This window comes from Pleurodeles waltl, chromosome 7 (assembly GCF_031143425.1).
Source record: "Pleurodeles waltl isolate 20211129_DDA chromosome 7, aPleWal1.hap1.20221129, whole genome shotgun sequence".
Taxonomy (NCBI): domain Eukaryota; kingdom Metazoa; phylum Chordata; class Amphibia; order Caudata; family Salamandridae; genus Pleurodeles; species Pleurodeles waltl.
This window is the reverse complement of record NC_090446.1, coordinates 195,798,842-195,825,542: the sequence shown is the minus strand read 5'-3', so window position 1 is coordinate 195,825,542 and position 26,701 is coordinate 195,798,842. Positions and strand designations below refer to the sequence as shown.

The 26,701-nt window shown below is 43.5% G+C and overlaps 1 protein-coding gene across 1 annotated transcript in view; it reads left to right on the top strand.

The window, feature by feature from the left end:
• Positions 1-26,701, top strand: part of GDAP1L1 (ganglioside induced differentiation associated protein 1 like 1) — a 396,066-nt gene that overhangs the window by 292,205 nt on the left and 77,160 nt on the right. Inside the window, exon 4 of the mRNA XM_069243567.1 lies at positions 22,477-22,571. Coding sequence (XP_069099668.1) covers positions 22,477-22,571 — 95 coding nt within the window. The remainder of the gene's footprint in view (positions 1-22,476; positions 22,572-26,701) is intronic.

Sequence of the window (26,701 nt, the reverse complement as noted above, 5' to 3'; positions counted from 1 at the left end):
TAGTGTAGTTTACATAAATGTTTTTTGTTTTCTACAAGCTGCTAATTCTTCGGCAAATATACAACTTCTATATCTTTATAAGTCGTGTGGGTATTTATAGTGTGTAAATCTAGTTGTGAGAAAAGGAACTCTGAATGTTTACACTTCATGGAACAAGAACTGTCTCACAAATATTTAAAGCTACAGAATCCCATCTTCCATCAACGAGATGAGGTCTAATGTAATCTAACCAGTCCTCAAGGTCCCTTGTGTGTTCATACCACTGTGCATAGTGTCGAACTACAGACTCGAGAATATTGTGTTTTCAGACAGTAACATTGACTCTGCCTTTGCATCAGAGTTGTACATTTTTCACTTTACTACTCATTGTGTCATCCTGAACGTACTTTAAAAACAAAAATATGTTTAACAGAAACTCATAAAATGTGCGTTCCAAAAGTAAAAATTGAATGACGTCTTATCCAATGTTTGAGTTGTTGGGCAGGTGATAGTGATGGAAGAAGCGTGTAGTAATAATTAAACTATGCAGGTGTCTCTCTGATAGAAAGACTTAGGAGTTCACATTAGATTTCTGCTTCAAGAAGACAAGTATTTTATTAAGCTTGAATTGATGTGAGGGAGAAATGATAGAGAAAGTAAAGTAAAAATTCAATGAATTATTCAAATTTGAGTTGTTGGGCCAGTGACAGCAATGGAAGAAGCTTGAGGTAATAAGTAAACTACACACCTCATTCTTTGATTTTTTTTTTTAAACAAAGTTTATTGCAATTTCGATCAATCAGTGAGCAGGTAAACATAGTATAAGAAAACATACAGTAATCTACATAGACTCTGAGGGCTATAGCTTTTTCCATTTATACATCTCTATATTAACAGCAATCTAATGTTGCAACATCTACCCTATCCCCCATCCCACAACCTCCCCAACAGAGCCCCTCCCCCCGGTGATGATGCTGGTAGTATATCTGGACAGTTGTATTGTATGTAGGTGTGTTATGAAGGAGTCAACCCTCCGCTCACTATGTGAGAGTGTTTCCCCCGTCTAATCCAACCATAGGATCCTGACCCGGGGGCATCTGTAATGGCACCAATGGATTGGGTCTATAGGTAACTTCACAAAGCATCCAATCATCATTCAATCAGGGGTCTGGACCCAATCGACATTCCTCCTTAAAGGAGTCTAATATCGCATCCCAACTTTGCGCCGCCTCCAGGGGCCGCCAACCCCTTCTGGCCTCACCATGCAGAACCGCGCTCTCGCACCCAGCCCACCTAGTTAATTCTCTGGCCCATTGGGACAGTCGCGGCCCAACTGGATTCTTCCAGGACATCGCTATTTCCCTCTTGGCCAGCACGTAGGCCAAGTCCCGGAACCTGTTGGTAATTTTGTACTTAGCCGTGCGTGGAAACCAGCCAAGCAGACATTGACCTATTGTGCAGGGGACCTCCCTTCCTATCGCTCCAGTCACCAGACGGCTCACCTCCGTCCAATACACCTCAGCCGTAGGGCAGCTCCAGAACATATGCCTAAATTCCGCTTTCTCTAGCTTGCACCTCGGGCAATGTACTCCTTCTACTCCAATGTGTCTGCTGATTCGTTCTGGGGTGAGGTATGCCCTATGTAGTACATAAAAATGAATCAACTTAAATCTGGCATTGCGAGTCATTTTGGGGAAGCCCCCCAGAATACGCTCCCAGTCCGTTTCGGATATAGTTGTGCCTAGGTCTACTTCCCAGGACGATTTGAGCTGAGTCAAAGGTCTGGTCCTATCGGCCTGAATCCTGCTGTAGAGATTAGAAACTGCCTTAAAAGTGCCAGTCGAAGTCGCCAAATATGTACAGGTTGTTTGTGCAGTGAGCTCTCCTGTCCGTCTCAGCCAATGCTTCCTGATACAAGCCACTACTGAGCCATATAATAAGAAGTGCTCTCCCTGTAGACCGAATTGTGTCCGAAGGTCTTCAAACGGCATCAGCGTTCCCTCCTTAAATAGTGCTCCTACCGTCTGTATCCCGGCCTCCACCCAGGACTGGAGTCCACCGAGTCACCCCGGTGGGGCAAAGCTCTTAGGGACAAGAGGGGTAGGTCAGGGGAGTAAGGAGCCTTTACTTTAAGTTTACGCAAAAAGCTCCTCCAACAGCGCGCAAGGACTTTAAATTCAAGGGAATCATGTTTCCCAGTACTCGGACACCCCAACAACAGTTCGTATAATCTAGTCTCTGGGGCAGTAAATGCCTTTACCCCCAAACCTGTCGCTGCTCTGTTGGCTATCCATTGCGCCAACCGCTGGAGCTGCGCTGCCAAGTAGTAAGCCTCAAAGTCTGGAACTGCTAGGCCTCCGTCTGGGGATCGCCTCTGAAGTTTGGCCAGAGCCACTCGTTTCCGTCCACCCACCCCCAGATAAAGGCTATGACCATGGACTCCAATTCTGCAAATATGGCCTTAGGAATCCATACTGGCAGGACCATGAAGTGATACAGGAGGCGAGGTAACACCACCATTTTAAGGATGGCTACCCTCCCCGCTACAGAAAGAGGTAAGGTTTGCCAGAAAGCCATGTTGGAACGAAGGGAACGCATTGAGCCTCCAATATTGCTGTCTATTGTATCCTGTGGGTCATGGAAAATCCTGACCCCCAAGTATGAGAGGCATCTTGGAACCCACTGGATATTTCCCAACTCCAATGGTGGGGTTACATTAGCGTTCAAAGGAAACAGGCCGGTCTTGCCCCAATTCACCCGAAGTCCAGAAAGCTCGCCAAATTGCGAAAGCATCTGTTGGGTTCGGGGAAGGTCTCTGTGTACATTGTCTAAGAAGATCAACAGGTCATCCGCATATAACGCTATCTGATGTCTCTTGCCCCCCGCCACTATGCCGGGACCCCCACCACCACCGCGGGCTGCGGCTGCCAGTGGCTCCATAGCCAGTGCAAACAGTAGCGGTGATAGAGGACACCCCTGTCTGGTACCCCGCTCAACGGCATAAGGTCTGGATATAGTCCGCCCTGTCCGTACCCTAGCAGTGGGTTCGGTATAAAACAATCTGACCCAGGCAATGTATTCAGGTCCGAAACGAAGGTGGGACATCACTGTGTAAAGGAAAGCCCACTCCAAGCTATCAAAGGCCTTTTCTATATCGACTGCAAGCACTCCAGGGGCTGGGCTAGTCGAATTCTGATCGTTCATGACCGCTATAAATCTGCGTATGTTATCCGCTGTGTTGCGCCCCGGGATGAACCCTGCCTGGTCAGTATGTATTAGTGTTGTCATGTGGGGGAGCAGCCTAGAGGTCAGTACCTTGCTGAGGATCTTGTAATCCAGGTTCAGCTTGGATAAAGGTCTGTATGCCCCGGCTTCTGCCGGATTTTTCCCAGGTTTAAGCAAGGGCACTATTACCGCCTCCCTCGCTGTTGCTGGCAAAATTCCTCGGTCTCTGGCGGACTGAAATAGAATCTCGAGCCTGGGAGCTAACAAATCTATATACATGGCATAGAATTCAATAGGGAGACCATCTGTCCCCGGAGTCTTTCCCCTTGATAGTTCACTAATGGCCCTCCGAATCTCTGGTTGCGTAATGGCGCCCTCAAGTTGTGACGCAGCGTCCGGTGTTAGTGCCTGTAACTGCAGACTTGATACATAACTATCGATGGAGTTACTGTCAGGACGAAGAGTGTTTTTATACAATCGTTTGTAAAAGGTCATGAGGTGAGAGTTAATATGCTCCTGCCCGTGAAGGGGATTCCCTTCCTCCGATATCATTTCCAGGATAGGTGATGCCTTATGCGTTTGCGATACTACCCATGCTAACATCCGACCCGCTTTGTCTCTCTCCCCGTGTGCTCGTGTGATATAGTTTTGGTAGTCGAAGCAACGAAGGCACTCTACACAGTCAGCGACCGTTGCTCTAAGCTCTAGGATAGTAGGTTGAAGGAGCGGATTTTCAGGCCTTTTTTTCTCCACCTCACGCAGCTCACTCTCCGCTTGTTCAGTGTCCCTGAGTAGAGTCCTTCGGACCCCCACCGTTCCCGCAATACAGCGCCCACGCATTACCACTTTAAAAGCGTCCCATTCAATCAAGGGGTTATTGGTCGAAGCCTCGTTATCTACAAAGTAGTGGGTAATCTGTTGTCTCAGCTCCTCCCGAAAGGGTGCGTCTTCTAGGGACTCATCTTCAGCCGCCAGGTGGGGATGCGGGAAGGGGGAGAACCGCAGTGTAACTCTAATAATAGAGGGTTATGATCAGAGATTGTGCGGGACAGGTATTCAACATTATGCACCTGAGGGAAAATGTCTGGGGAGCAGAAAAACACATCTAAGCGGACATGGAGCTCGTGCCAGGGAGAGAAGTAGGAATAGTCTCTGGTCTCAGGGTGTAGCCGTCTCCAGACATCCACCAGCCCCCAGCTCGCCTGCCAGGAGGAGAATAGCCTTGCTACTCTCATCAGAGGGGAATCATGTAACGGAGGGTGGGAGCGATCCTTGGAGGGATCGGCCACACAATTAAAGTCGCCCCCCATCACTAGAGGGAACTGCAAATAGGTGGCCAGGAGGCCCGATAAGCGTGTAAAGAACTCACCCTGGTCCCAGTTCGGGGCATAGACATTGATCAACGCTAGATCCCTTCCCTCTAGTCGACCCCGGATTACTACAAAACGTCCCTCAGGATCTATGAGCTTGTCCAATAACTGGAATGGAACCCCGGCCTTGATCCATATCAAGGCACCCCTGGCGAATGCGGAATAAGAGGTATAGTAAGCCTGGCCCCTCCACCGTTTCTGCAGTGCTTGCCCTTCAGCCTGGGTTAAATGTGTTTCTTGGAGCAACGCAATCTGAATCCCTCTCTGCTGTAAATGTGAGAATACCTTATATCTCTTGGACATTGTGTGCATGCCCCGTACATTCCAAGAGAGAAATTTATAAGTGCCTAATGACGCCATAACTGTATTTCAGTCCCCATCTGTGACATGCCCCAAGCAGGGCTAGCAGATACCCCGAAGATCCCTACTCTCACATTATACAACACCAGCAGCCCAATGTTAAACATACAGCACTCATCACTCCCCCTAAACATGCCCCAAAAATTAACATCCCAACTCCCCTTCCCCAGGACAAAAGTTTGAACGTCTCTCATCCAAACTTCGTGAAATGTCAACTAGTTTATCGAAAGTGGGGGAACTCCTAGATCACAAAAGGAGTGGGCCATCGCCCCGATCCCCACTACCGGATTGCAAGATATAGTAGTACTTGTGGACCCATATCTCATTCATCTGGTGGGTACGACTGCCATAGTGACAGCTAGTGCGCCCCCCTCATCAGCTACTACGGTGTCTGCCAGAGGAGGCTCTCATTACCAGGGCAACTGGCGTAAGTGTAGATCGATGGGAGGACTCTCATATGATACAGTCAGAGGTGCCCGGTGTTATGGCCGGGCCCGATCCGTCGGACTCACGGGAGGCCTCGGATTCATGGTCCGAATCAGATGGTTCATCGTCCGCAGCGGTCTGTACTTGGGATCCCCGATCAGAGCCGCTCAATGAAGCTGCTGCCTCCATGGCTTTTCGTCTCTCAGACTGCATCTCCACAGGGAAGGACTATTTACTATACGGGACGTTTTGCTTTTAGCCCCTCTCCTCCGTTCATGTTCAGGGTTCTGTGTCGGTGGTCCATTCCCCTCATGTGCCAGCAGATCAAGCCATTGCCATACCTCCTCCGCCGTAGTGAAAAACTGTGTACTGTCTTTGGCCACTACCCTAAGCTTCGCCGGGAACAGCATGCCATATTGTAGACCTAATTGGCGCAGTTTCTGTTTTGCATCCCTGAAGGAGGCTCGTTGTTTCTGCACCTCCCGGGAGAAGTCTGGGAAGATACGTACCGTGTGATTGTCCATTGTACGATCTCCTTTGGTCCTGCTCTGATGCAACAGGTAATCCCTATCTCGGTAATGAAGAAGTCTGGCTATTATAGGTCGTGGGGGGACTCCCGGGGGGGGGGGAGGACGCGTCGGAACTCTATGTGCCCTCTCAATCGCAAAAAAGGGAGAAAGTCCATCGCTCACTAGGTCCTCTCGGAGCCACCTCTCGAGGAACTCCGCCAGGCCAGTTTGTGGAACACTTTCAGGCATACCGATCACTCGTATGTTATTGCGTCGCGATCTATTTTCCGCATCTTCGGCCCTTAATTCCAGGGCCCTGATCCGGTTCTGCAGCTGCTTTGTAGACTTAGTGGCATCCTTGATCTCCGGAAGAAGCTCTTTAAGTTGCTTGTCGGTGGTGGACACTTTTTCGGCCAGGCGACGGTGATCATCTCGCAGTACTGTGAGATCCGTGGCCAAAGCGTCGATTTTCCCCTCCAGTGCTACACGGGAAGCCGTTATAGCTTGTAGGACATCTTGAAGTGTGGGGTCATCGCGTCCCTCTCTTGAAGCTTCATTCCTGGGGTCAGGCGGGTCTGCTTGTGCCTCGGCTGAGGACCCACTTTTTTGTTCCATGTCCCTCCGGCGACCGACTTTACCCATTTTCTGGGGCATGGCTCTAACTCCGTCTGTTCGGAGGCCTCTGGACATCAACTTTCCCACTTCAGCGCTGTATACTTCACTGCCAGAGAGATCGCTGAACTGTTATTAGAGAACTGCTGTTTCTGGTGCTCGGTACTCGTGTAAGAGGCTTATCACCTTCCAGTGCCAGTCGTACTCCGCACTCTGGGCCGCCAAGAACCCCTGGGGACACCACACTTCAGGTAGCCGGGACTCCCTCTCTCCTCTCAATCAGGGTGTGGACCTGTCGAGCCAAGTAGCCTTGCCGTTCGTGGAGGGTGCCCTCAAGCCTTCATGTCTCTCAACCAGTGTCTGGGGGCCCCCTGCTCTCTCCTGTAGGTAGCACTGCGCATCTAGAGGGACCCCTGTAAAGGGGGGCCGTATGCACCGCTCCTCAGTGCAGGCCAGGTTCGCCCTATCAAGCCACCGACTTCGTCCCCCTCGTTCCAGCTCACCTCAGGAAGTCCATGGAGTCAAGCCTCCCTAGGGGTACTCTCAGAGGGGAGCTGCCAACGGATCTCCAGTGGAACCCCGGATCCTTCCCTCGGGGGTCGGCCGCCTTATTGTATGTTCTCCGCAGACCTCAGCCGAGCGCTGTCGCAGTGCTGGGCCCCACTGTTCACCGGTGTGCGTCCCCAGAGGGAACCGCCAGGTCCCCTTGTAATTCTTGTCTCACGAAGGGGTGAGCTGGATAGGATCCGGGAGTTGCTGTAGCAGGTCGTCTGCCGCCGGGAGCGTCGGACAGTTCGCGGCCGCCATCTTTTTTTTTTTCACGGCACTCCGTCGGCCGCAAATTCGGCCCCGAAACTCACTTCTCTTCGGGATCGGGCCCCTCAAAATGAACCTCGGGACCCCTTCGCACTCTCATCCAGTTAATGGGGCGGGTTGGGGGTCCACTGCATTTCAGGCTGGACCGGAGTGGGGATCGCTAGCAGGAGCCTCACGGAGAGGCTTCCTCTGCCATCGGCGTCAGGCCACGCCCCTAAACACCTCTTTCTTTGATAGAGAGAATTGGGAGTTCACAATAGATTTCTACTTCAAGAAGACATGTATTATATTGAGCCTGAACGGAAATAGACGAACAAACAAATAAACGATGTGTAAATCATTAAAGTAGAAATTAGGAGAAAAATAAAGAAATTATATTATAGACATTCATAGGCTGGTCTAAATGTAGGGTAAGAAAAGAGCTCTGGGCGAGGAAATATAGAGAAAAAGTGGAGGGTTTTCATGAAATCGATATGACGTGTAAAACTATGGAAGGGAAGGCAACCAATCATATTGAGGTACAGATAAAGAGGATGGTCAATAGTATTACTAGAAAAATACGTAAAGACCAAAACAGACAAAAGTTTATGATGACTTCAAAGACCATAGGGCCAGATGCATCATTCACTTGATGTGTAATTATACACAAATAGCTTTGAAAATGGGACTGTAATTTGTCTTTTGACTTTGCAAATTTTACATTCTCATGTGTTGAAAAACGAGCTACTTAATAAATGTTAATTAGAGAGGTGACCCACTGTGAGGGCCTTCGTGTGGGGCATGGTTGCCTGCAGGGTACAGAAGTGCCTGCATTTGCTTTCCAAAGTGAGAAACATATTTTAATAGCTAGCAATCAGCTTGTGTCCATCAAAAGCATAGGTGCTTCTTTAAAAAAATGTTTGGGAAAAAATTGGGAAAGTAGCCATTGACCTGCTGCGGGTATGCTTTTACAGGTTGAGAAGTGTCTGCTGACTCATAAAATGAATTTCATACTTTAAGAAAAGCCCTTTGTAGTGGCAACCCCTATCATTTTTGCGAACTGCACAATTTGTGACTGCGAAAGGACATTGTATATCTGACCTAGCAGGAAACCAAATGATGCAATAAATGGTGTGTATAGAAAACTCACAATGGAAATGTAGGAAGTGTGAGTAAAGGCAGAAATTGTGCAGAAAGTGAACTTTAAGTATTCAGGGCATACTATAATTTAGAAAACTAATATGAACATTTTCTTATACAGAAGTAAGATCTTGTCAGAGTTCTCAAAAAGTCTTGACTCTGGTGGCATGCGATTGGTGAGAGTAGCATAGCTCAAACGCGAACAGGTTGCAAACACACGGACCACCGATAACGTTTACCAACCATTTGTGCTACGGTCATCTCCTGTTTCACTATCCAAAAATGTGATCACCCTAGAAGCTATCTAATTCCAAGGTAAAACTTACGACATCATAAACATCCATGAAATGAGTTTATGGTGTTATATGTTATTGTTGCATATTATGTGCATGGCAGCATTACCATATCCAGAGTAGAGCTAATACAGATGCATGACGTTGTATGCAGGGTTTCTTGATGAGGATGCAGTTTCTTCAGGAGGAGTGGTGGAGGCCAAACCCACCAACCCTAGTAATAGCAATGGAAGCCAAAGCTTCTAGCAGGTTTAACATTTTTCTTCTGCTACTGTCTACTGTTACTGATATGGCAACACAGAGGATGCATAGAAAATGTTATTTTCTAGCTAAGAGATGCAAACAGTGGGTGAGCCTTGGCATAGTTTCTTTAGCCTCACTTCGTGCTCTGTGTCCTGATACAGCATAAATAGCTTCACAGAAGGATGCACCGAGGATGACAATTTCTATTGTATATTATTTTGTGCAACTTTTCTTTTGCTAGCAAGTTTAACTTGTTTTTGTTCACTAACTAAAAGACAAACACCGAACTTAGAGCTTCCTTTACCCCTACTTACACAGTTTATCTCATTTAGTTTATCTCATTTAGGCACCTTTTTTAGGGTCGAGCCTGCGTTGCATGTGCTCGCGCATGCGTATCGCTAGCAAGCCGCTTTAGGTATTAGAAAAGGGCTCGGAGCCCTATCGACGCCACGTGAGTGTCTTTCATTGGCAAGTTGGCTTGCCTGTTAGAATCTGCTTCTTTCGATTAGTGGAAGGCACGCATACATCATGCCTTTTCCCATGGTTAGCCCTCCTCGAGTGCAGCGACCAAGTACAGAAAACATGCGAGGCTTGCTGGGTTTGTGGACTACTTTTTCTCTATTTTCGCAGCGCGATCTCGCTGGGCAGAAGTCGAGCGTTACGCATACTATCGACCTTGTTACACAGTTAATTGCACTTTTGCCGGTTACGTTCATAATTGCACTTTTGCCGATAGGTATTATTACGTGTGAACTGTAGCAGAGCGATCGCGCTGTTTTTTTCTTTTAATGCAAGAAAGATCCGGTTGGGAGTTTACAACTGTGAACAGCTGTAACTCTGACAAATGTGAGACCCTAGTGCATTGCAGATTCTTGTTATTTCTTTGAATCTTAGATACATGTTTTCCCGTGTCCGAGATTTCAGTTACTGGATATGAGTCTTGCTCAGCATTTTCGTTTAGTCTGCAATCCTGGATAGAGCTGAGAGCTCAAAATGTAAAGGCAGGAAGTGCCTTTAACAAACACTAAATTGTGCCATTTTAGTCCCTCGCTGCCCTTTCTCATCTGTGATTGGTAATTAATGCCACGGTTAAGAAGCTCTGACCTTCATGAGTAATGACCATAGTTAAAATGAGTGCAGCACCATTTCTAGAAGCTAGCCTTTAAAAAAGGTGTGACGGATTATAAACATTGCAACACTGTGAGTGCAGTTTTTGCCCTATTTCCAGATTGCATAGACTGCACTGCCCGTCCTATCGTGCACAGACATTGGCATTGACTAACCTGTGCAAAATATGTATTTGGTAAATCAACTTGAATATAATATTGTGGTTAAATTAGAGACAGTATTAGCTGTCTACCAGAGATCATGTCAGTGGGAAATATTATGTGTGACGCCACAGATCAGGTCTGTTTATAGTGAAACATTATGACAAAAACAGATGCTCTAGCTTTCTAATTGTGAAAAGCATTTGTTACGGTCAGTAAGCATTTAAGAGATTGGTGTTGTCACATAAAGTTGCAGGCTACAAACAGATATGTGGTTACATGTTACTGTTTTGCTGTTACAGATTACTGTTTTAGGAAATAGTTTTGGCAATGGCCACACACTGACAAACATTGGACATTTCACTGTGATGATTCTTGTTGAGAAGAGTTATATATCATTTTGCATGCTGTATTTCGCTACCTATTTGTAATGGATTATGTTATGCATGTCAGTTGACAGTTTATGTACACTTTTAATGGATAGTACTGTGTAAGGTGTAAAGCTAATGGTACACGGTATAGGCTTTATCGGTTCATTAGATAAAGTCATGCTAGATTTTGTAGGTTTAATTTGTTTATTAGGAAATATTATGACAAAGCCAGAAGGCCTGACCAAGTTATTGTGAAAAGCATGTGGTAAAGGCAATAGGCTTTTACAGATGTGTTCTTGTTATTCTGTGCAAAAGCATGTAGGTTGTTCTTTTGTTACATGGAATCTCACAGATTACGATATGGACAAGGATTTTGGTGTTGTGATTCACTCAATGAAATTGTGAGAATAGAAGACATTAACTGCAATTACTTACTATGAAAAGTTATGATAATGGCAGTAGGCCTGGCATATTGATTGTGAAAAACATGTTAAAAGCCAATAGGCATTTAAGTGAGGATTGTTATTACTCTGAATCAAAGCCTACAGAAAGGTTTCTGTCTCATAAGTCTCACATTAACTTAGTAGGCAAAGTTTTGGTTACACAATCTGAAAAATCATGGTAATAGAATAATTGTGCTGTGAGACTCCTTGTTAAGCCCTGTTAGAAGAGTTAGTATTTTGCTATACTATCTATAATTTGTATAAATTTGCATTTTTATGGCTGTGTGCCTGATATTGCCTTGTGGGAAAGCTTACACTCAGTACAGTAGACCTGAGTTGGCTATGGTAATATGCCAATGATAACTGCTGTAGGCTTGGTTGATGTGCAGGAAAATGTTATGCCAGATGTCAAAGGTCTAGTCTGTTTATTTTGAAAAGGTATTACAAAGGCAGTAGATCAAGGGAAAATGTCAGGGTCTTGCACTCACTTTCGTGTTGGTCACAGAGTTTGCACCTCATCAGTGTGTCCCTGTGTCTGCTGACTCTGCAGTCTCATACTATTGCTTTTCAACATCCTTGTCTGCACCCATCGTACGCAGAGTTATCTTGACTGGAGTTCTTTTGGTGGTCTCTTTTCTCTCTCTGCAGATGTTATCTTTCACCACTGCCACTGGATGCCACAAAATCTGCTTTTGCTCCCCTTTTCAGACACCCAAGCACTGATCAATTTGCTAGTCGTCAGCAGGTAAGCCCAAGGGCATCAATTCATCATAATGCCAGGGGTAGGAGGTGACATCACATGCCCTTTGACCTTTTGACATGAAGTGATGTCATATGACCCTTGATCCTGTTTTGTTTTGCAAGGAACTTATGTCATATGACATTAACAATGATGACATGACAAACATCTATTTTAGATACCACCTATGCTGGTTGATCTTTGAAATTTCTAGGAAGTAAATCTTGCCCTGTCCTACAGTGAGCACATGAAACAAAAAAGCCAGACCTCTACTGATGTATTCCTTCCGTGCCTAAGAAAATCGTGAAAAGAATGTGGTCATACAAAGCATTTTAAAGCACACTTTTCAAATAAATTTGCTAAACCGTCATAGGCGCTGATATGGCACTCATCACATTTCTTAATCCTTACATGGTGTACGAAGCCAATAAAACCTGATGTTACCTAGGAATAGACTGCGCTATGATACCACCATATGTTGAAAATTGTCTCCACTGTCCCAGCAATAGCATTTTGTTATGGATGCACCGTATGCCATGGGTGCCCCCAATATTCCAGAGGCAGAATGTTTCCATTTATATAATCGATATGTCATAACTGACCTTTAATGCCAAAACTCACCTCAGTATCTCATGGTCAGCATTTTGTCATGGTTACCCTTCTTCGATGTGTCAGGCTGTCCTCCATGGTGTCAAGAAATACCTCCAATGTACTAGTACCTGCATTACCTCTAGTATGCCACTAACAGTATTTTTATCATGGGTGCTCATTATTCCAAGAATTACCTCCAATTTGTCGCCCATATTTCTTAACAGGTGTCTGTCACGCAAATATCCATGATTTTATCACAGTCTGTCTCTATAAGACAAGAACTACCTTTAGTATGCCAGGCCTAAGACAGCTTTTCAAGCAAAATACCACATTCTCACACTCAATTAAATCCATTTATCCACAGACACTGTTGCTCACATAAAAACACTCTTACCCAAAACCACACACGTACAAAACATACATTTAACTTACCTTAGCTGCCATTAAAGGTCCATTCCGGGTAATTGTGCTCCATTTGTTATTACACTAATAATGAGTAATGTATACATACAGATTACCTGCCTTCTCTCCTGACACAGTGCATTACCACTTGCTACCTAAAATCCATCATTAAGTAATTCCTAAGTTTGCACGACATCCAAATTCACATCTGTACACATTCTTTGACCTTCCAGCTGGAACTTACTTCCAAATGCCATCACATCTAGCCCCTCTCTGCAATAATGTGGAGATCTGTGCAACCAAAAACCCAATTCAATGGGTGGAAATTGAGCATTCCAGAAAATGGTTTGCCTTGGAAGCTTGGGAATGCGCATATACTTGTATGTCTGCGCTCATCCCAAGCTCTGGAAAGGGTTAAAAATTAACTCCAGCAAATGGGTCACACCCAGATTTGCTAGGGGTAGTGGAAGGACTTTATGCATGGGAAAAAATATTTTCCCTGCGGCCAAAGAAATAAAATATTACATTTGCACAGGGAATCCCATTCCATTTGTACAGATGTTTGTGCTATCGGGAACAGCGAACAGTAAAGATATAGGATTCCTCTGGAATGGTGACCTTCCCAGGATTACCCCAGCAGCCTGCTCCTGATGCAGGTTTCCAGATGTATTCCTGAGACTGTGTGTGAACTCAAAAAATTAGGAAAAGCACATTGTGTGGAGGTGAAATCCGCACTTACTTTTCCTACTGTTTTAGTGAATTGGATCTTTAGTTTTCCATGGCTACGATGGGCAGCAGGGTTGCTTATGAATAGCGCATCTTTAATAAAAAAAAAATCAAAAACTATTTTGATTCAGGAAAACATTCCTGGACTGTATTTTCATTCAGAGAATTGGCTGCCGTTTTGTATGCTGGGGCGATGACATCAGAAGTATATACATGCCACTTTGAATAAACTTTAATTGCCATACGGAACTTAATAAATAACAAATACATCGATTTATAGTGATTATTATATTTATTTACATCATCTGATCCAACTGAAAATGTGCGACATTTGCCCTAGACACAACAACCGCATCATCAACCTAGTAATCACTGCTTTCTCGTGACCTCTGCTTCACCGGATCTCATCTCACCATCATGTGAGGACACTGAACTAATCACTGAATTCAATTGTTTTTCCCTTAGGAAGATGCCCAAGAGTATCCTCAAGTACAATACACAATACATATGGGGCCAGATGTACTAAAATGCAATTTTGCATTCCCTAAATAGCGACTTCATAGAAATCGCTATTTAGGAAATGCAAAATGCTATGTACGGAGATACAGATTTCCTAATAGAGATTCTTACATAGTAGGAATTGCTATTAAGAAATTGCAAATAAGGAATCCCTTTGCATTTGTTTGAATGGGCTGGTTTTGCAGTTCCCAAATAGCGATTTGGGAAATGCAAAACCAAGGATGGCAATGGGCAAAAGGCCCTCCTAGGTGCTCCTCAAAATTAGTAGTGCACATGTAGAGCACACATAAACCCAAGGGACATGCATGTGCTTTATTGCAGTTAAAAAAAACCATTTTGGGGTGCTTTTTTAAATTGCACATGGTTGGACTTCAAGTCGATGGTAATTGCATTTCCTAAATACCCAAATCGTAGTTAAGAAATGCTTTGTACATCAGAAAAGGAATTGCAAATAGGTAATCCTTATTTGCGATTTTTCCAGTCTGGGGATCGCAAACTGTAATTTCTACAGGCTGGACATCCGATTTGTGATTTCCTAAAGGCCTTTGTACATCAGAAAAGGCAGTTTTGCATTTCTCAACAGCCCAAAATACCGATTGGGACCGTTAAGAACTGTAAAAGGGCTTTGTACATCTGGCCTTTTATGATGTGCATTTTCTTTAATTAATATGCCTTCTCCTGGGGCCACATTTAATTGGGTGCTTTGTTTATTTTATAAGATACCTGAATTGGATTAACCTTTGATTACAGCAATCATTTACTAATGTGAACTGCTTTGGTACTGTTTTCTGAATATTTATCTAATTTACAAATTTATATATATTATTTAGGTATTAAGGTACTTGTATGTCTTAGTTACGTCACTAGTCAACACTAGTCATTAGAAACTCAGCTTTCTTATTAAAGTTATTAGTCTGCAAGGAATTGTCAGTTTGGATTAGCAGAAATGTTTTTCCAATTTCTTAATTTTTTATTGTGGTGGGATTTAGAAAATATCACAGTGGGTCTGTACCATAACGAGAGGCCGTGAGAGGGGCTATTGAAATACCATCAACTGAGAAAAAAAACATATAGGATCTCACAAGTTAATTCATGGCACAAAAAGCATAGACAATTGATGGTTGTTGCTTAGCAACATTCACAATAAAGTCTGCACTTGACAGAAAATGCGCCAGTGGAAATTTTCCCTTGTTCCTGACCCAGTCCATCAGCAAAGATTTTGTTGAAGAGATATGTGTGATGTGCTTGGGATCTTTGCCTTGAAATGGCTGTAATGATTTTTATCTGCAGCCATTTCATTTTAAATTATGGTTCAGCAAACCAATGCTATCAGTCAGTCAAACTATTATTTTATTATAACTAACAGGTGCTAGCAGTGGTTTTGAGACCAATAACAATCAAAATATCGATCCGTGTAGGAACATGTGAATCAGCTGTGCCATCTTGTGCTTTTTATTTAAGGATTATTACATGTGAAAGCACGGAGAATGGTTGGAAATGTTCTATGTTTTGGAATTCGTCTCAGAAAGTGCAATTAGGGCCCTCAGGACCAGAGCTCTCTCCCGATGCCAATACGAATGGAAATAGAGCTTCTGCAAAAAAGAAAAAGTAACTTTTCATTTTTGTTTTTTTTAAAGCGTCCATTTTTCCTTTAAGGAAAACGAGCTGCATTTAAAAAAAAATGCTTTATTGACAAAGCAATCACAGACATGGTGGTCTGCTGACCCCAGCAGACTGCGATCCCTGTTATTGATGCCATTCACATAGGGGTCACAAATGGCTACCTGACTTATGAATATTAATGAGGCAGGTCACTTGCGACCCATATGCAAATCACAGTGTAGTTGACACAGTTGTACATTTTGTTTGGTGACTCACAACTTGCAATTCACAAATGAAATCGCAAATTGCATATTGTGAAACAAAATGGTTGTACTTCTGGCACTAAGCAAACTAATTCTGGGCCCAATATGTAATTCCCATTCCAAGCCCAGTACCCAAGATTCAGCGGTAACAGGAGTGGACATGCTGTCCAGGATCAGGATCTTTGGCACCTGTAAGTCAACTTCAGATTGCTAGCCAACTCAAAATTAGGTCCTTGGAGCATGAAAAATATGGTAAAACTGCCTGCGCTGTTGCAACACACAACATTTCTAGGGGCACGTTTCACTAGAAAGTTAGCAAAAAGTAAGCATGTTGCCATGAATGTTTCATTTTGTGGATCATTGTTAATTTTACATAAAAAATCACAAGAACAGAAATGTTTTAACCACAGCTGTAATGATTCTCTGTGGCCTGTCTTTTACCTTTGCTACTGTCTCTGGCAGCAAGTATTATGCTTCACAACTTACCTGTAATAAGGTATTAGTTAGTGTATGTCATTTTTCTATTACAGGTGGCTAGAGATATAACAACTTGACTGTAATATGAAAGGCAGAGACAGCTTTTATAACGGGATTGCTGGTCTCCATGTATCCTAAATACATGAATGGGGTTTCTGCACAAAAGACCCTGTAATTTAAATTTTGCTGCAAATGTTATGGTGCTTTCAGAGTACAATTTATAGGCATTTTGAAGGAAATATAAACTTCTTCGATGCAGAGTAGCATTTAAATTTTTGCACTTGTTACATAATGAGGATGTTACCCAATTGGGTCTTTTCTTAAATGAGCTGTTTGATGTTTTTTAACTATTTTTATGTTATTACTGTTTCTGTGTACTTTAATGCATTTAAAATTATCTCTGACTTTCACATACAATTGATGAACTGAAATGAATACATAACATCTCGCTTCATTTCTACCTTCCCTTTAGTTTTTTTAACTCCACATGCTCCTTAAAAGCTGTTTGTGCAGAAGAAAATCCGTTATGTAGTATGACTGGTGTCAAGATTGCTTCTTCTCAATACTGGCTTCCATGTCAAGGAATATGGTACACAAACTGTTACACCACATTGATGTGGTTCAGAAGTACCTTTATTGTAGCTCTCCCCATCGCAATATCCAAGTCCCTTTCATTCTAACCAAAACAAGTTATCATTAGGATGACATATGCACGTTCCACCTCCAAAGACTTCATGAGTTCCACCTTCCATCAAATGCAGGCCTGCAGCACTACCATTTCAGTCTATTTTGAGCAAACATCATCATGAAAGGTAACACAGATCTCACAAATCTGAGACAGCATAACTATCCCTCAGGTTACACAGCCCTTTAAGCACTCATATCGCAGAGCTACTGTGCCATTAAAAGCGATCTTCATGTAACACTAAATTTACAAACTGATATTGTCATTAAGTATTGTGATAACAAGGTCATTGTGAATAAATGCACTCATAGGCTTTGTAATGTTTTAATTTGATTTGCAGAGGACACTTTGACAAGTAGCCCTTTCTAAGATGCTAAATGTTTTCTCTTGTTGCAGGGTCATACCCACTATTGTGATATGTCTAAATGGGGATGCTCCACTACTTTATATCTATGCTATGGTAGCTAGTTCAGAAAGAGCTCAAGAATAACACCTGCTTGAAACTTCTGTATCTGCGAGCTTGCATTGAGAGGCAGCCGGCAGCAGGGTAACTAACTTCCTCCCAACCAAATGGTCGTTGTAAATACCATTAGGCATATATTCCTAATGAGTTCTATAATCTTGAGTTGCAGGTGCCCTCCAGCATCACATTTGAAATGAGACACTATTTTTGGATGCTTACCTATGTGCCTGGTATCTATGGAGGGTATGTTTGCCTTTTACTTTTTAACCTTTAATAAATGGAATCAAATTTCACAATCTCCATTTTCATGTCCATTTTTCTACTATATTAGTACCGTTCTATTTAAATTGGTGTAGTCCTAAATTTCCTTATTGATTTTTGATCTTTTTTTTTTACACACAGCAACTCTACACATTTCTCCTAGGCTTGCATTGTCCTTCGGGTGAAGTTTTCCAAAGTGAATCAAACTTCCTGTCTTTTGAATCATTTTGCTTCAGGGGGGAATTTGGTTGGGCAGTGCCAAAGCTGAGTCAAGCCTTTGGCCCCCTCATACTCCCAAGGACTCCAGTGCTATTTTTCAGTCATAAAAAAGTTATTTATTAGGCCAAAATGGACTGCGCAAAAAAACAAAAATAACCCTCCTTGCAACAAAACCATGCACTGTAATCAAGGAAGTAATGCCATAACACAGCAACACGTGCTTCAAAACACCATACATCATTGATGAAGTGTCAGGGTAATATGTTTTCAAAGTATGCTCCTTTTGCCCCCAGAATAGTAACTTGATTTTTTTCTGTAGAGAAATGTATTTTGCCCACAAGCAGTTAACTTGTCATTTTTAGAATATGTACCTATTGTCCCAAAATACAGTTTTTACTTTTAGTATTTAGTTTGCCACTTTCATGAAATACACATTCTTTGCCCACTAACAGCTGCTTTCATTTTTGTAAGGTCAATGTTCCCGAATTTCAGCTTGTCACTCTTCAACAATACACTCATTATATTTACAAAAGCAATTCTTTCATTTTGAGTGGAAAATATTGTATAGTAATTAGCATCATGGGCCAGTACACTCATCTTATGTCAGTCTTTGCCTTTGTATACCAAGGTACCTCTTTGTATACCAGGTATTGCAAAAAGGGCTTAGGTAGCCTATCACAGGCCAATAGTTCTGATATTCACTTTGGTGAACATCATATGGCAATGATTGCCTATTTGCCTCCAGGTACCTTTTCATATGCCTGTAGTTGCCAAAATGTTCCTAGGTTCCAGAATCATATGCAAGCCAGTGGCATTATCAGCATAATGAATTCTATCAGTGATTGCAAAGCAACAGGGTTTATTTGAGATGGCCGAATGTGACCATGGTGGATGTTAGTCGACAAATGGCTTTTGTTGCTTTGGTTTGCCTCAATTGTAAGTTCTTGGGCAAGTGATATAAAGGGTGTAGGTCAGATCCAAAGCATTTTTGACTGGCTCTATAAGGGTAGTTTTTGTTTTCAGCACCTTTTACCCTGTATTGGCTAAACAGGATTCTGGAAGAAGTAATATGTGACAAGAATGTTTCTGCACATTTGCTGTGTAATATTTTGTAACAATGGTGATGTATTCTGTTGTTTTTGTGCTGCTGTGTATCCATTCTGTATTACTGCAATGTGATTTGATTTTGTTTCACTCTATATGCAGTTTTTGTGTTGTGTTGTGTTTTGACTATTGTGGTTTGAGGTGCCTTGTTATTTTTTAATTATGGTATTATTTTGCTTTGAGCATATTATCGTATGCTCAGCTGTTAACTTTAGAAATGTCAAAAAACGCTGGTTAATTTCCTGCCAAAAGCAGCATATGACTTCAAAGTTCCTGTGACAAGAAACTATTTACCACTTGCTAAGGTAGTAAAATAGCACTGATCTAGCTCTTCAACCACTTGTGATGCCATTTAACCCAAACCTGTAGCCACCGGTGCTCACTTTAAAAATACAAGGCCTTGTGTTTCTATACAATTCTAGTGAGGACAGTGCATGTGATCAGAGTGATGTTGAAGTTAGTACACTGGTGAAGGTAATGGTTCTGGTATGGTTGAATTGACACTTATGGAATTTAACTATATCAGAAACATAATGAGTATACAACAGTTTGATCTACCAAAAATACCTAAATTGTGCTGATGTGAATTGGAATAGGACCACCACGAAGACATAAAGGCAAATGAAAACTGATTTTGGTAGTAGTGGGATGATTCTCTGACTATCATCCCTGTCTTTGAATTGTTCAGGTCCAACCAGTTTTCCCTCGACCAATAATAGATTGGAGTTAGACCTTAATCAGTAAAGTCCCCAATGCTGTTTCAGGGGAAACACCCTGAATGCCGACTCCATAACAACAAAGTCTTGGACAACGAAAGCTGAACAACGCTTTCGTTAACCACGACTTCGTTGTTTTGTGCCTTAACCACACATGTGCTGAACAACGCACATGCGTGGTTAAGGCACAGAACAAGGGAGTCGGCTGAGGAGGACGACGTGATGAATCAGGTAAGTGGGGCAGGGGTGGGGGAGTTGGGGTTTTAGTTTTAGGGGCGGGGGTGGGGGTTCAGGGTATTTTTAGTTTTAGGGGCGGGGGTGTAGGGTTGGGGTTTTAGTTTTAGAGGCGGTGTGGGGGGTCGGGGTATTTTTAGTTTTAGGGGTGGGGTAGGGGGTTGGGGTTTTAGTTTTAGTGGCGGGGTGGGGTTTTAGTTTTAGGGGAGGGGCGTCGGTGATTTAGGTTTAGGGGCGGGAGGGGAGGGGTACTGTTAGTTTTAGGGGCGGGTGGGGGTTTTAGTTTTAGGGGCAGGGGTCGGGCATTTTTAGTTTTAGGGGTGGGGGGTTTTAGTTTGAGGGGCAGGGGTGGGGGTTTGGGGTATTTTTAGTTTTAGGGGCGGGGTGGGGTGTTGGGGTTTTAGTTTTAGGGGTGGGGTGGTCAGTTGGGGTTTTAGCTTTAGGGGAGGGGCGACGGGCAGTTTAGGTTCATGGGCGGGGAGGGAGGGAAGGGGTATTTTTTGTTTTAGGGGCGAGGGTGGGGAGTCGGGCGGTTTAGGTTTGGGGGGACGGGTATTTTTAATTTTAGGGGCGGGGTGGGAGGTCGGGTATTTTTAGTATTTGGGGGTGGGGGGTCGGGGTGGTTTAGGTTTTTAGGGGTGGGATGTGGGATTGGGGTGGTTTAGGTTTTAGGGGTGGGGGTTGGAGTGGTTTGGGGTTTTAGGGGGCAGGGTGAGGGCTTGCAGTAATTTTAGGGGTGGGGGTTGGGGTATTTTTAGGTTTTAGGGGTGGGTTGGGTAATTTTAGGGGCGGGGTGGGGGTTGGGGGGTTTAGGTTTTAGGGGCGAGGTGGGGGCTCGGGTAGTTTTAGCGGCAGGGGTGTTGGGGTGGTTTTAGGTTTTAGGGGTGGGAGTTGGGGTAGTTTAGGTTTTGGGGATGGGGTGGGGGTTGGGGTTGTTTTAGGGGTGAGGGGTTGGGGTGGTTTTAGGGGTGGGTTGGGGGGTCGGGTAATTTTAGGGGCGGTGTGGGGGTTGGGGGGTTAGGTTTTAGGGGCAAGGTGGGGGGCTCAGGGTAGTTTTAGGGGCGGGGGTGGTTTTAGGTTTAAGGGGTGGGGGTTGGGGTACTTTAGTTTTCAGGAATGGGGTGGGTGTTGGGGTTGTTTTAGGGGCAGGGTGGGGGTCGCAGTAATTTTAGGGACGAGGTGGGGGTTGGGGTAGTTTTAGCGGCAAGGGTAGGGGGTTGCCGTGGTTTTAGGGGAGGGGTCGCGGTAATTTTTAGGGGTGGGGGCCAGGGGGGACGCATGCTGGAACCATGCATGTCTATCACTAATGCCTTTACCAGGAATGCCTTTACAACGAAAAATCATTGTTAAGGCATTAGTGGTAACAACGCGGTCGTTGTTCCGACCTCGTTGTTCAGGCATGGGTTGTTCTAGCACGTGTTGTTCCGACATACATTCCTGTTTCAGACAGATCATCGATAAGACATTTATCTGATTCTTTGTACCAAGGTATGAGTTCTATTGGCATGCATGAGGAAACGTTTTGTTGCCTGACCCACACGTAATGCTGACCTGTACAGAATCCGTAAGGATTGCTGTCTTTTTGCTTGATTGACATCATTTCACAAAGTCTTTCTCGTGAGATTTTCTTTCATTAAGTGTAGCATGCCTGTTACTGATGCCACTTTCGCATATACAGAAAAGGGAGCTTGTTTCTTCAACATGAATTATTTACAATGTTTTCTATCTGGATACATTGATGGTGGTGCATATGATTACATATCTAACAAGTTACTTTAAGGGTAAGGTAATGCCAAAAATATTTATTGATCCATTGCAGGTTCCTCTGCAATTCAGATAAATTCGGTAACACGAGTTACTGGGCTCTTGGGAATTACGAGATACACAGGAACACGACAGATCTTTCCTGCTTCACCCAGATATTTTGGTTGCTAAAAACAACCAAAATGTCCATGTAAATATTCCAGATTCCACTAACAATTTCTCACTTCCGTGGAACCTTCAGGGATCAACTCGTGGTTACAAAGGTCCTGATCATCCTCACAGTTACTGATGTGTCCAGGAACGGTAAATCTGGGGATGGGACAACACCATGCTGATCAATGACCCTCTACGAGGGCACAAGTGGGTTGGAAGACAAATACACTTGAAATATTCTGTATGGGGCCTCTGCCCTGTTTGTGATAGACTATCTCATCTGCAAAACTATTAATACGGCCCTAAGTGTTTTGTAGGATTAGTTAACTGTCATTCTAAAATGGAGAGGTGAAAATATTGCACGTCTATATTTGTTTTGAATTGTGCTGCTATGAAGTCCTAATTATTCAGATGTGTGAGAATTTTGAAACAGCACTTTAATCTGTCTCCAGTTTAATTTATGGATAGTTCACTTGCCTGATCCAAAAGTGAATTAAGGAATGTCAACTTCACTCTCTTCCCAGGACACTTAGAAAATGCTTCCACAGAACTTATGAAACTGGACCATGAGGAACCCCAACTTCAAGAGCCATACCTTTCAAAACAGAAAAAGCTCATGGTAAGGGTTTCTACTCCTTGTGTCTAAAATATAAATATGTTTGCCATATTGGTTAGTTATGTTTGTTGTTGCTCCTGAGCTCCACTAAAGCGATATAGTCAAAAGGTTAATAAACACGAGACCTCAGTGTGAGATGGAACGTTATAACAGCCACACAGTACCATGGTACAAGAACTGTTTGCGGATTGCTATGCACATTTATGGATCTGATTTTAACATTTCAGTAAATAATGAGGAATTTGGGCCTATATTTATACTTTTCATCGCAAAGCTGTACAAACGCAGTTTTGCCATCAAAAAGTATAGCGCCGGCTTGCGTCATTCCAGAGCGCCAGCCGGGTGCCAAAGTTATGGAATGCTGCAAGCTGACACAAAGGGTGGGCTAGAGTAAAAAAATGACATTAGCCTGGTGGGGGTGGCAGTGTGGGAGAAGGGTGTTTTGCACCTAAAAATGGCATTAGGCTGGTTTTAGGCCCCAAAAATGCCTCTAACCAGCCTAGCGTCATTTTCAGATGCAAAACCATCCATACCACATGACTCCTGCCTTATAACAGACAGGAGTCATGCCCACCACCCCAATGGCCAGCACAGGGGCCCCAAGTTGGGCCCCCAATGGCACTTTAATTTAACAAAAAAATACTTACCTATACTTAACCTACTTACCTTGGATGGGGTCCACGTCCTCTGGTGTCCCTCTGGTGTGGGTGGGGGTGGTCCTGGGGTTTGAGGAGAGCACCTGTGGCCCCATTCTGTTGTGTTCAACCATGGAAATGGGTCCACAGGTCCCCTAAAGCCTGGTCTGACCCAGGCGTTAAATAATGGTGCAAAGCAAGCTTTGCACCATTATTTAGCCCCTCCTACCACCCGTGCGTCATTTTAGCACAGGGGGATAATTATGAGGATATGGGGTTAGCACCATTTTGTAGATGGGAACGCCTACCTTGCACCTCATTGATGCAAGGTAGGTTCACGCATCTAAAAAATGGTGCAAACTCCAATATTTTGACATAGATGTGTATAATGTCAAATATAACGTTTTGTGGCAAATTTGCGTAAACAGAATGACACAAATTTGGTGCAAATGGAGTTTAAATATGCCCCTAAATATGCAAATAGTTTTTCAACGTGATTTGGTGCGTAATATTACTTTTTTTGCTCAGCCATTTTCTTTAGTTACAACATGAAGGGCATTGCACATCTACTACTTGCTGGAGAGAATCCCTACTTTGTAATGTGGCTTAGTATCACTGCTGGCTCTTTGCACTATAGTCATATCACACTTCACATATTTTACAATTGTTTTTAATACAATAACTTGAAGGTTAAAAAAGTTTTAAAAATAGTGCTAATTCTTTAACATTTTGCATTATCAGTAGCTACATAACAGGTGGAAATCAGCGCTGCTGCTCGCGCGATTCAGGGGGCAATGTAAATTAAGACTAAACATTCATGTTGAGGAATTTTATGCAAGGCTGAACAGAAATTAAGATGCCAAAAGATACACAAAAATATGTGTGGACTTCCAAGGTGATGTGAGAACAGAGTTCCTAACAGAAGTTACACAAGTGATTTAAGTACTTGCTGCTATATTTTATATCAACATGGTCAAACCCAACAAGTCCTTTCAAGTCTCCATCCTTCCGAAAAAAACAGTTTTCTGTTGAGCTAGGAATACTTTAATTAACACAGTTTAAGAAATCAAACACTTGGAAGTAAGATTTTTCAGTGCCCTCCTGAACTACTCTTTTGTTTAGAAAATATTGCCTGTCATTGTTAGGACTAGTGTTAGCCAAGAACATTTGTAATTAATAACAAAACACATATACAAACTTACAAGGACTTTCAAAAGCCACTTTCATCTACTGATCTGCTGTATAGTCATTCACATTTTGTTTCTGCCCTCCACAGCACAATGTGCACTTCTGCACAATAAGTAGTCCCCATCAGTGCTAGGGACTTCTGGTGCAATGTGACTTTTCCATAAAAAAATACATTTTGCCTTTTAGATAATGTTTGTTTTCATACAATGTGGGCCTTCATACAAAAAAATAAACAGACAAAATAAGCATTGACAAAGCTACAAGGTCAGCAGCCAATGCCAGACCAACAGGTTTGCCTATGCTTGTTACAATTGTTGTGACAAATTCATGGGTACACTTTATGTTTTGCATTGGTTTGCAGAGTGTATTTGCAGGTGCATTTCTGCAGGGTCCAGGATAACTGACAGTTGTTAAGGCCAGGGGCATAGCTCAGACAGTGAGATTCAGGCAGTGTGAATCATACATTTCCCAACTAAAAAACCTATGCCGAAAGGTGGAGGAGTGGCCAAGGTTTGGGATACACTGTTCCAATGAGGAACATGTTCAAAACTGATTTGCATTAGGTGGGCCCCTGTATAAGTTCCTCATTAAAAAATAATAAAAAGTTAAAACCTTTTAGTCAAACGGGATGATGAGAAAAAACAGCAACATCATAGGAGATCAGACTCAGGGTCCCCAGACCCAACTCTCAAGTCAAGAATGCACACCCCAAAACTCCCCGCGCACACACACACACACACACACCTAAGGTTCGTCCCTGGGTAAGGCTTTAGCACACTAGGCTACCTAAATGGATTGCACTGTCATTGAAAGGCAGGGAATTGTAGTATAATTTTAAGGCAAAGCAAACTGCAGCCAGTTCAGGAGACTTGGGCCATGCTTGTAAACTGTTGCCTACCAACATTTGGGGAAAGTGAGCCAAAAGAACTCCTCGAAATCTACTAGTTGTATACTTTATAAGGATCCTGATAATGAAGCAAACAGGTTGAGGAACTTTCATCCCAATATACTGTAATTAATTTGGGGATAATAATTATCTAATTAGACACGTAAACCTCATGAACGGTTTGAAAGCCATTTAAAACTTGACAAGCACGTGAGCAAAGATGCCTCCAGTGGAAACTGGAGAAGAACAGTAGAAAACACTGTACATGACCAACAACATATACCATTTTCACCTGAACAATCCAAAGTAACATGTCAACAACGCACAGAAATGCAGGAAATGGAGGACATGCCAAAACTCCAAAATGGGTGAATACCTCCAAAATAAGTGCCTGTAATTTTTGTTCATTTGAAAAGGTTTGCTTCCCAAAGGTCAACATCAGTACTGAGACAGGTGCCAAGCTTAAAAGTAATTTCTCAAATGTATTTACTTAAGGAATGCTCTCATGCAATAAAGGTAACTCTAGAGAAAGATCTGCCCTATTCTGTATCTCCAGTGGGTGTCAAGTGAGCAAAAAGCAGGACTATCCAAGCGTTTGTAAGCTGCTCCTGCAGTAGGCGATGCATAGATTCTGAAGGCGCTGTGCTGGTTCTTAAGGCGATGCACAAGGGTCCACTACAAGCAATGACAATGATGCTCTGGTTCTGACTCATGCAAAGGCAAAGATATGCTGGACCCAGTGAGAATGTGGGTGTTCTGGTTGACGCAGCAGTTTATACCCACTTCCAAGGATCCAGGACTGGGCTGGCACCACTTGGCAGGGCAAGACTTGCAGTAAGCAAAGTCCAGGTGCTAGTGCTGTAGCAGGGTGAGTTGAAGTCTTTGTTGTCCCTGAGACTTTAGAAAACAGGAGACCAGTCAACTGGCCCTTGGAGTTACTCTGGGTTCTGGGTGGTAGAGATGCAGGTCCAGTTCTTCTCACTTCTAGGGAAGAGATCAGCAGGCAGCAGGTCAGCACAACAAAGCAGGAATCTAGCAGAGTAGCAGCTCAGCAGAGTGGGAATCCTTGTAGAAGCACTGCAGTCCTTCCTGACAGAGCATCCACAGATCCAAAAGTGTTCTGAGATAGTGATTGCAGAGGTCCAATACTTGCACCCAGTTGTGCCTTTGAAGTTGGGGAGACTTCAAAGAAAGGTCTTTAAAGTGCACAGTGGTCCTCCCCTTCATGCCCTGGCTCCAGATTCCCCAAAGGGAGTAATGCAGCCATTTGTGAGGAGACACAACCCTGCCTATTCAAGTGTGTCAGTTCATCCCGCCCATCCTGCCCAGGATAGCCCATCAGGCTGTGGATGACCCATTATGTCACACCCAAGCTCACTGGCTGTCTAGAGGTAATGCACAAAGTCCAGCTGTCACCCCACCCC